The sequence below is a fragment of the Lottia gigantea genome (assembly GCF_000327385.1).
Source record: "Lottia gigantea unplaced genomic scaffold LOTGIsca_98, whole genome shotgun sequence".
In the NCBI taxonomy this organism is placed as follows: Eukaryota; Metazoa; Mollusca; class Gastropoda; family Lottiidae; genus Lottia; species Lottia gigantea.
Window position 1 is genome coordinate 288,618 of NW_008711162.1, and position 11,409 is coordinate 300,026.

General features: G+C 32.9%; 1 protein-coding gene across 1 annotated transcript; it reads left to right on the top strand.

Annotated features, from left to right (window-relative positions):
* Window positions 1-1,893: 1,893 nt before the first annotated feature.
* LOTGIDRAFT_51697 (hypothetical protein) lies at window positions 1,894-11,037 on the top strand (the record flags this gene model as incomplete). The annotated part of the gene is made up of 17 exons (XM_009069028.1): window positions 1,894-2,093; window positions 2,399-2,520; window positions 2,855-2,940; window positions 2,985-3,093; window positions 3,446-3,680; window positions 4,318-4,543; window positions 4,962-5,248; window positions 5,736-5,956; window positions 6,352-6,416; window positions 6,816-6,950; window positions 7,551-7,784; window positions 8,052-8,312; window positions 8,617-8,674; window positions 9,032-9,246; window positions 9,659-9,785; window positions 10,196-10,372; window positions 10,820-11,037. Coding segments are annotated over 17 exons (2,976 nt in total), but the record flags the coding sequence as incomplete, so codon positions are not given.
* Window positions 11,038-11,409: the final 372 nt, after the last annotated feature.

The following is an 11,409-nucleotide window of genomic DNA, read 5'->3' on the forward strand; positions in this document are numbered from 1 at the left end:
AGCTCAGATAGTTTTTTCTTCTCTTTTATCCTTAAAATAGGTAAAGTAGACTTTTAAAACACATAATGTAGAGTCTTCCACTTAATACTGCTTCACTCCAGAAGATGTAGCCTTTTGGTGATTGGTTTGATTAGGCCTGAGCTGCGATTCAATCAATCAATTCAATGACATTGAGTTGACTTATTAGTTTAGAAGCAATCCAATGCCAGCACTCTTTTACCACAATCAATGAGCTCAGACTTGACTTTTTCTCCATTCCCCAAATATCTAAAGGTCCATAGGAATACAAGGGTTGGTAATTTGAAATAGACATAAATTTCCTGTAAAAAATGACACAATATTGTGCTTCAAGCCTCTGTTGTTATACAGCAACTACATGAAAAAAAATTGAATTAAAGCAATAACATGGCATTCTCTTCTGAGTTCTAAGGGTTAGGAAACTTCTACATAGCTGCCTTGGGCAGACTTGGGATAACCCGTCATTGTATTGCTAGCAAACAAGGAAGATTGAGGGACTGGTATTTTAGATTGAAATGAACTGATACAGGAAAAAAAGAAGGCCTACTATGACAGGTTTTATCCGACTTTATATTTTGATTTTGGTTCAGGATGCATTGGTTTACTATAATAGATTATGAATTGATCATTTCTTTCCAGACCTGTTAGATTCAGATATAAATCAAAATGACATCACAGTTTGGCGGTGCTAAAAATCCACCCTGGGCTAGACCAGGAGGTACGTATTGTATAATTATTGTATGGTTTTACAACTGGAAAAATCAATAATGCAAGCTTACCGATGCTATAGAGATAGCATTGTGTTGACAAAAATATTCATACATCCACATTTTGATAATTCTAGTTTCACTTTTGGAAGCAAAAAAACTTGTGATTTTCACGTAAATTGTAGATAGGACAATCAATAACTTATTTAGAAGTATAAACAATGTTTTTTTTTCCTTCAGATTTTATGAATGCAAACTCTGCACCACAGATTCCTCAAAATCCAATGGCTGCCACCCAACAACTTGGTAATACGTTAATGATGCCAGGAGGTCTAGCTACTCATGCTAATGTTTATGGTTTAGGTTCTAACAATACTCAACTTGGTACAGCTCAATATAATACAGCCTTGTCTGCTCTTCAACAGGTAAGTTTTATACTTAAAGATGGGTGTTTCCTTATTTTTTAGTTTCAAATTCAGAAAACTTTGATTAATTGGTGCTTCTAATGAATTATCATGTTTTCTTAATCATATCATTATGTTCTTATTGCATAGAATTAAACCAATCATAAATGTCCATGTATGTACAGTCTGGATAAACAAAACAAGACTTTTTGACCTTTCTTGATCGGTCAATCATTGGAATTCTGCTGGTAATTCTCTTCTTATTAAGCTAATTTTGAATTAATTATGGACATTTGAGACAAACTGGTATTTTTTTAGAACACTTTCTATTAATATAAGTATTAGCGTTTTCATTTTCTTAAATGAAAATAAGGGAACCCATCTTTAGATGTCATCTTGTCAGCCCACGAAATCTGGCCTTACCTGTTCCATGGACATGATATATGGATGTTGTATTGTTAAGTTTAGGGTCTATCAGAGTGAGAATATGCACTGGGTGAAAATAACAAGAATTGTTCATTCATTCATCAATTTTTGTCAGCATTGTAAATTTATTCTTGGTTTTCTAAAAAAAAAAAAAACAAATTGGGGGTGATCCACTGTTCAAATATCAGCTAATTGTCTTATGGTCTTAGTTCGTATTTTTGGTGAGTTGGTTCCGCATTCCCCCTGAACAATAACCATCTTTCCAAGCCAAAACATTGGAACTTTCAGCTGGAAATATTTATTAATGTTCTTTATTTTTGCAGACAACAGCTCTGCCTCCACCTCAAGCTGTACTACCACAACCTGGTATAGCTACACCTACTACATTAGCTTCACATCAAGTTAATACTATCAGCTATCCAACACCGAGACCATCAGCAGCTAGTCCAGCTGTTAAACAGAGAGTATTTACTGGTACCGTCACTAAACTTCATGACACGTTTGGTTTTGTTGATGAAGAGATCTTCTTTCAGATGACGTAAGTAATTACTGAATGAAAAGCATATGATAAGTTATTTTATCATTTTGCATTCATTTCACTCCTGTTGATTTGGCTATATTTTTCGGTCTTGGTTAATTAAAACCCCAAACATCAGTGATTTTTGTTTTTGTAAAATGGACCATTTTGTTTTTCCTGGCAAAAATTTATTTACATTTACAATGTACTGTTGTAAATTTGTAACTGATTTTTAAGGTACTATTAAAAGATCTCTGGAAATAATTTCATTCACTCTCTTCAATTTCTGGAACATTTGACTAATTTCTTTCATTCTGTTTTTACAGGAGTGTAAAAGGTAATCAACCTAAAGTTGGAGAAAGAGTATTAGTTGAAGCATCATATAATGCTAGTATGCCTTTTAAATGGAATGCCACTAGAATACAGCTACTACCTGGTCAGGTAGGTTGTCAATCAACTTTCAACAAATAGTATCTAATTTTGACAATAAAACTTGTTGACTTATGTGTTTATATCGTGTAATATTATATATTTCTATCATGTTTCACTTTAGCTAGTAATTCTTTTAATGACTTGGGTAATAGCTGTTCATGATATCAAATGATTTTCAAAATTAAAGCTATGCTCACATCTGGCCATTTTTGGAGAGTGGTTTTAACAATATCTTATGATTATGATAATAAAAAGTTGCTCGGATTTCCAAATGCATTGGTATGTATTGTGTAATATTTGGAACCTATTGTCATAATGCTTATATTTCTATACCTAGGGATCAACATTAGGTCAAGCAACACCAATCAAGACTAATATAGGTAATATTAATCAACATACATCTGGTAGTCAGGGTAAACCAGTCCCAATGAATGCTGTACCACCACCTTCTATGATATCAACTACCAATAATGATTTTAGAGGTCAGTTCAATCAAATACTTCTGCTTGGACTCCAAGCGAACCAAAGGCATTGACCATGGCATCAAAGGTGCCCTACAGTTCCAAGCAGACGACAATAATGCTTACTGGTCTTGTAGTGTTTGACGAACTGTTATCCAGTTGTTGCCAGTGAGGTACTTTATATACTCAAGCTTCCAAACACCCTGATGCTAATCTGTTGATGGTGACATGATATTTTGTTTATTTTTCTCAAAGGATACTGTTTAAATCATGGTGTCTATACAAATTTTATGATGGTATAGTTTCTTTTATTGGATATCCTGAATAATGTTTTGTCAAGTGTACTAAGACATTTCATTATTCAATTGAATCTCTTACTTTAAAATCATCAAAGAGAAGGTCAGTTCGGGCTATTGGGTTTTTGAGTTTACTCATTGCACACTTCATTTCTTCCAGGTGGTACTCAGAATAGAACACCAGCTGTCAATCTACCAGGCAGTCATAGAGCAGAACCTAATAGATTTAGCTCCATGAAAGATCGTGAGAAACATGCTGATAGAGAGCGTGATAGACGTGATAGAGATAGAGGTAGTCGTGATATTAGACGTAAGAGATCACCTCCTCCAAGATCTCGATCACCAGCTAGAAGTCCTCCCAGAAAGAGATCATCTAAACCACGTTATGTTTGTCAGATTCCTAAACTTTCTTTGAATCTGTAAGTTACTTATTTGGATGTCATTTCTCATTTTGCTTTGCCTTAGCTTATTCTGATAAAGTCATCCTCAAAGTACACCTTAATCTTCATCCTTTGTACACTGATGAGTGTAATTCAAATAAGTTCTACTAACACTTAGGGCCGTATACAGCGCTCTTACCTTGACTAAAGTTGAAATTTGACTAAAGTCGAACTTTACAAAGTTAGGATTAAGGCTTTCATTTTCTAGATTTGATAATCAAATTTAAGCATACCTAAAGTTCGACTTAAGTCTAACTTTAGTCAAAGTTTAGGTAAAGAACGAGCGCTGCATATGGCCCTAAGTGTTTGATGACATCACTAATGGTCAAATATGCGTGTATCACATAAGACCCTTTGGAATTAGTGATGTCATGAAACACATAGTTTAAGTGGTATTTCAGGAACCACAGACATCTGATTACACATTAAAAATGTAGAAAACCTCTTTATAATCTCTTTCAAGCTACGACATTAAGGGAATATGATGTCACTTGGTAATGGCACCTCTAAAAAGCTTTTTTTAGTAAGAAGCAAAACTAAGAATGATAATAAACTTTCTTTGCTTCAACCAAAGAGAAGTGGTAAAATAATAAAAAAATTCTTTGCTTTTTTTCAGTAAAAATGCTAATGTGGTAATGTTAAAATCTAGATACAGTAGTATGTATATACCAAGCGATTTTTTCTTTACTAATTTAACATGGTCTGATGCTTTCCCATTAGAACGATCATTTAAACTTGGTCACAGCTGTAATTTCCATGTATTACATAAAGATGTAGAACCATTGACACCAAATAAAACCGTTCTGGAACCAAATGATGCTGATCATCTTTTTAGTGCCAAGGTAAGATTGGATAAAAATTGCTTTCATTGAATTTTATGGTTGCTCAGTGAGTTAGATGCTTGCCTGAGGGCCCAGCACTCTATCTCAAGATGTGATGAGATAATTTGTCAGATTTGATCTGGTTTACCCCATGGCTGATATGGAAAAAAGTGTTTAGTCATTTGAATACGACAATAAACTGAGGACTCCTTGACCATTAGAAAATAAACAAAGAGAAGATAATGCCACTGTCCTGGCAAAATTTCCCTCTTTGCACACTGCTTGGTGTAGCCCATCTTCCATTTGTCCAATCAGGTGCATTCCTAGTCATTGTTGAAAGCAGTAGGTTGAGGATGTTAAACTCCAGTTTTCTCTGTAGGTTTAAGAGAGTCCATCTTTATTGATCAAACATAAGTGCATTTATGGAATGTTTTTTCAGGTGATGCTATTATCTTCACCTTCATTGGATGACCTTTACCATAAATCATGTGGTCTGGCAGAAGATCCAGTAGATATTCAGGAATCGTTCCAACATCCTACCAGACTTTTACAGTTTCTAGTTGGTATTCGTGGTAAAAATGAACCCATGGCTATAGGTGGACCTTGGTCACCTTCTCTGGATGGAGCTGATCCTGCTGGTAATCCACAAGTGTTGATCAACACTGCCATCAGAACGACAAAGGCTTTAACTGGTATTGATCTAAAGGCTTGTACAAAATGGTATGTGTTCTCTTTATGGTTGTTGCTGTGGATTACAGTTTTGAATGTGGTTCTTCAAAATTGAATAATCCCATTAGTTTTGGACAAATGTTTGATATAAAAATCTTTAACTATCATGTACCAGGATGTAGAATTTTCGATCAAATGCATTTTGCAGAGTCTAAAGAGTCTATGATGTCCATTATCAAATTCTTCCTTAATGATGGTTTATAGATTTTGAATAACTCCAGATATACTTGAATATCATATTACTGGTAGGGGCTATTTAGGTTCATCTGATTATAGTCATTATAAGATTTGTTAAAAAGATATGGAGACATAAGATAGCCTTGTATCACTCCAAATTCAACAAATATCATTTATTTTACAATCATCAGCATATTTTCAAAAATAAAAGATATTCTTCTTTGTTTTTGATTGTTTATAGCTTTAATTTAGTGGTTTACATTTTGTTTTTTCTTTTTTTTCCCACCTTTCCTTTATATAGGTATAGGTTCGCTGAGATTTGTTACATGCGACCAGCCTCTTCCAACAAGGGACGTCATGTTGATGCCAGAGTAGAAACTGTCGTCATTTTTATACCAGATGTATGGATGTGTTCCCCTTCTCAGACAGAATGGGAAGACCTACAGGCAGCTTATGCCAAGCAACTCAAGATCAAAATTGGTGATCCCGAGAAAACAGATACAGGCACACAGGCACTGCTAATATATTGTTTTTTTTTTTTTCCACAGTGAAATCGAATAAGATATCATTTTTGAGCAAGGTTTTCAACTTGATCATTTCGTGAAATTATTCCAAAAATGATATTTTATTTCATAAACATAAATGGTGACAAAAAATTTCTTGTAGAATATCCTGGAGCATTTATAATACTCGTTGACAAAACTTTCCAAATTTTTGCCCTAGGAGTTTTTCTTTCAGGACTTAGTAAGGTATGTTTGTTTGTGAAATTGTGTGAAAGTGGGATTCATTAATTTATAATCATTTAATTTGTTTGGAATTGTGATTTGAATGTTGTGTCTAATTGCGATTGTAAAATTTCCCAAGGAACCTGAGAAATAACGCTATTTTTTTGTCTGTTTATTAGGATGAAGAAGATATGGAAGCAGATAGTAACGCTGAAAAGAAAGAACCAACACATTTTTCAGAATTGGATCCTAAATCCATGAAGGTAGGCCATTTTTTTTTACCAATCACACTTTAGTCTGAGAAACAGGATTTTTTATCTAAGCCAATCAGTGATCACAGCTCACTGTTGAAATTTTATCCGTCAAATCCATGTGTATTTGAATGTTAAAATGATGACTCATCAAGATACTCTGTGATATATAGAAAAGACATATACAGAAATAAAGAGTAAAATTCTTATTTTGAAGCCTAGCCTTGACCGATAGTGGTTTGGTGTAAAAGGGACCTATGACTTAAATGGATTAAAGCATTAAAGCATTGTTATCAAAGTTAAGTAGTATTTTAGACAGTGATGTCTGGCTAGATTTTTGTCATCCCAGTTGCAAAAACCGATAACCTGTTTAAATTCCTTTTGAGTATCCAAGAACTATTTCATTTACAGATTCTAGATCTAAGACAAGAATTAGAAGCTAGGAATCTGAGTGCTAAAGGATTGAAATCACAGTTAATAGCTAGATTAACTAAAATGTTAAAAAGTGAACAAGAAGCTGAAGAAGAAGAGTTAAAACAAGAACAGGTTAGTTTTAATACTAATATCATAGTACTTACTTGACTATTATAAAAAACCTTTGAACTGTGTAACATCAATTCATCCCCCTAACAAACATGTTTGACAGCGAAACTCAGTTGATAGAGAGCTGGATTGTCTTCTGCTAGAGGACTAATATCCATAGATTCAAATTCTTTGCAAATGCTACAACCAGTACTTCCAAAAGTCACCCAATGTGGAATTTCAACACCCATCACCTATCTATGATAGTTATTCTTGTACCAGTCTGATTTTTAACTTGCCTGTCTGTTTTCATTCATCTTCATCTATATTTACAGGAGAAAGAGAAAGAAAAACCCACCGATCCTGAAGTATTAGAAGCTTTAGCTAAGGAGGAAGCACAGAAAAAAGAGGTATTTGAATAACCTAACTTGTTCAACAACTAGCTGGTCATTGCGTAATAGGCTGACTGTTCACATAAGACCCTAAGACATTTGAAAATAAAAACACTCCTTCATTGTATGGCTTTGCCTATCTTTATTATCTCTATTTGTGAGACAAAATATGAAGTAAAAATTCAATTAATTAAAATTCCTTAAGCAAGTGTTAATTTTTGTGCTGGACTAGAAAACACATTTATTCTTTAAAAAATTTGAAATTTTACAGCAAGAAGAAGAACAGAAGAGAAAAGAAAAGAAAGATAAAGCGTTATTAGAAAAGAGATATGTTATGCCTGATGTACCATCAATATTGGTACACCCACATCCTACTGCTAAAGGTGGAAAGTTTGATTGCTGTGTCATGTCTTTAAGTGTACTCTTAGATTATAGGCCTGAAGATAACAAGGAACACTCATTTGAGGTATGGTTTGATTATATGTCTAATGATGAGATTTAGGAGTTTCACGAGTTTTCTACAAGGGGATATTTTGAACAAGATAGTATTTAAAGTTTCATGGAGTTTGCTTGCTGCAAATATATAAGAGGATATATTGTTGGTTTTACTATATTAAAGTACATTATTTCCAAATGCGTTCAGTTATTTTAGTTGTTTGTCAAAGGAGAGTTGGGTTATTGCCCTTGATGGAATTATGATAAAATAATTATAAAATATAATCATATTTTTCAGGTGTCTCTGTTTGCTGAAATGTTCAATGAAATGTTGATGAGAGATTTTGGATTCAACATTTATTTGAGTCTGTGTAAAACACCAGCTGCTAAGAAAGATGAAGATAAGAAAGAAGATAAGAAGGATAAGGAAGATAAGAAAGAAGATAAAGATAATGACAAAGATGATGAGAAAGAAAAAGAAAGACACAATTCTGAAAAGGTAATTATTTGTAGATTATTGGAGAATGATTTAAGAGCACCATTATTATTTGATAATGATGTAGGCTTATGTTTAATTACTATATTATAGGATTTATATGATGGTATGATCATTGTTAATATGATATAGAATAATGATAATGTATCTTTAGGTAATTATTATATTATAGGATAATGATAATGTATGTTAATGTAGTTATTATATTATAGGATAATGATAATGTATGTTAATGTAGTTATTATATTATAGGATAATGACAATGTATGTTTATGTAGTTATTATATTATAGGATAATGATAATGTATCTTTAGGTAGTTATTATATTATAGGATAATGATAATGTAGTTATTATATTATATTATAGGATAATGATAAACATGATGATAAAGAAGAAGACATGGAAGAAGATGATGATAAAAAAGGTAAAATAATTATTCTTTTATTACAAATACCATATTGTCTTATAATCCACTTTACCAGTTTAAAGCAGATGAATTTCATACACATTCAATAATTTAAGAATAAAAATCTGATATCTTGTGTTAATTGTGATCTCAATTTTCCAGAGTCCTATTGTCACCCTTCTCAGTATATATATTATCTTAAAGACTACCAATGGAATTAACCTAATGAAACCGTCTTTTCATAAGAAAGTGAACCTGACATTTGATATTCATTCTGTGTAAAAAGTGATATGGCTTTTTCTCTGGCTGTCTTTTAATGATTAGATGACTGATTTTTTTTTTTGCAAAAAAAACATTAGTACTACGGTTAAACAGTCCTTTTCAATGCATGTAAACATTTGCCATATAGCAATACAAGCACCTTTGTAATTGTAGATAAGAAAGAGAAGAAAGAAAAGAAGAAGATAACAGTTGATCCAGGATTATTATTATCCTATGTTTATTATGATCAGAATCATACTGGTTATATCTTAGATAAAGATATAGAAGATATACTTATGACAATAGGATTACAGTTATCTCGAGCTCAGGTGAGTGACCTGTCTTATTGAGGAGATGAGAATCGTGGGTTTTTTTACAAGTAAAGAAATAGCTTAAAGGGATTGTACAGAAGTTTAATTTCAAGAGCCACTTACATCTGAAAATCTGAAAGGTGCAAATTGATCAGTGTCCTCTATGTGATACACATAAAAAGTTTGGAAAAATTTCTATTCAACACCTTGATCAGAAGAATAGATAGAAAGTACTGCTGTACACGAACAAATAATTTAAAATCTTCTTCATTGCACACTGCATTGTCTCTCCTTATTAAGTAAGGTGTATAAGAGAAAAACATTGCAATGTTTTAATATTTATGATGGAATTTTTAACATTTTGTGAAATATCTTAGACACAATATTTGAATTCATATATGACATGATTAATATTTTTCTATTATTGCAGATAAAGAAAGTTGTACAGCGTGTTATCGTAAGAGATAGTTTTAATTATCGTAAAATAACAGATGCTGTAGAAGGAGAAAATATAGAATCAGTTTTAACACCCGTTGAAGAGTCCAAGTTATGCCAAGGTAGGCTGGAGATTTGTTGTTGGTTAAACTTGCAGATAACCTTTCTATAAATTACTAGAGATGCAGTTTAGGGGCCACAGAAATTTCAAGGAAGACATACAGACAAGTCTTTCTATATTGAAATATGACAGTGCGGGGGAGGGTGCACCGCATGTGTCCATCCTAAGGTAAAATTGAAATTTAATGCTCCTTTTCATTAAGAAAATATGTCTTTTCGTTTAAGTAGTCAGAGGATTGGACATGGAAAAATGTTCAGGCAGTTGGATGGGATAATTGAAGCCCCACAGCTTCCCTAGTATAATTTCCATCATTGCACACTGCATTGGATTGTACCACATGGGAATCTATTTCATTTCATATCTTTTCAGGCAATCATGAAATGTTGAAAGCCAGCCATTCAGTAAAAACAGATGAAGAGAAGACATCATCCACAACAGACAGTCAGTCCCCAGCAGACGTCACCTCCAATATTATCATTTATAAAGGCTCCATGATTAATATAGATAGCTTGTTAGAAAAATTAGAGAAAAGCGAAGAGAATAGAATGACTATGCAGAAAAAATTATCCACCTTAGAAACTGATATCAGTAAGTGAACAAACATCATGTTGCAATTTCATTTCTGTTTTTTACACTGGTCATTTTCAAGTGTTGTTTTCTTTTTTTGGGAAGGTTGTTACCTCTTTAACACTTAAAAACAATCAGTGAAATAAATATATTTTTCTATAAATTTATTAACTTCCAGGAATGATCAGTCCTTTTTTAGTAGTATATGAACTTATGGATTGGAAGCACTTTTCACCATTTCATTTCATTCCATGGGAAAAGTGCTTCCAATCCATAAGTTCCCAACTTTTCATTACTTTTTCCCATGGAATGGGGGGAAAGTGCGAACATATAGAAAGCTCATATATTACTTTTTTGTAACCTCTAATTTCTCCCAGTGACTGTGTTTACTGCCACATTTCGGAATTTCAGAGGTTTTGGGATTTTTTTGGACATTCTGTCTTTGATAGATAATTTCTTTGATTTTAGGCTACACTAAAGAGAAATTGAATGACGCAGAACACAACAAACAGAAAATATTCGAAGATCTTCAGAAAACAAGAGAAGACTTGTCAAGAGTCAAAACATCCCGAAATACAGCCGAAAATCAAAGTCGTAAATACCATAACACTTTACACGGTACCAAAGATGTCCTCACAAAAGCTATTGCCTCCATCACCAGTGTCCTTTTTCAAGAAGAACCAAAAGTCAAGCATGAGACTCCCAAAAATGAAGTAGAAGTGAAAAAAGATTCAGAAGCTTCTACGAGTGAACCAACTGAAACTGAAGCTCCTGTCCCAGAAGTGAAAAAAGATGAAGTGAAAGTTAAAAATGAAGTCATGTCCGAATAATGACAAATCCAGTTAGATAAATTGGAATATAACTTTAATCATTGTTTGATGCTTGGCGGCTTTTTTACTGCCAAATATTCAACTTTAAGAACTTTTAAGGTACAAAGGCAGCATTGATTTTGGCATGTAAGGTACCAATTTGTGTTTCATTAAAACATGTATTTGTTAATTTGCTCTATATAATGGTAATCAAAAAATGTTTTGGGGGAAAAATATCCCTTGAATATG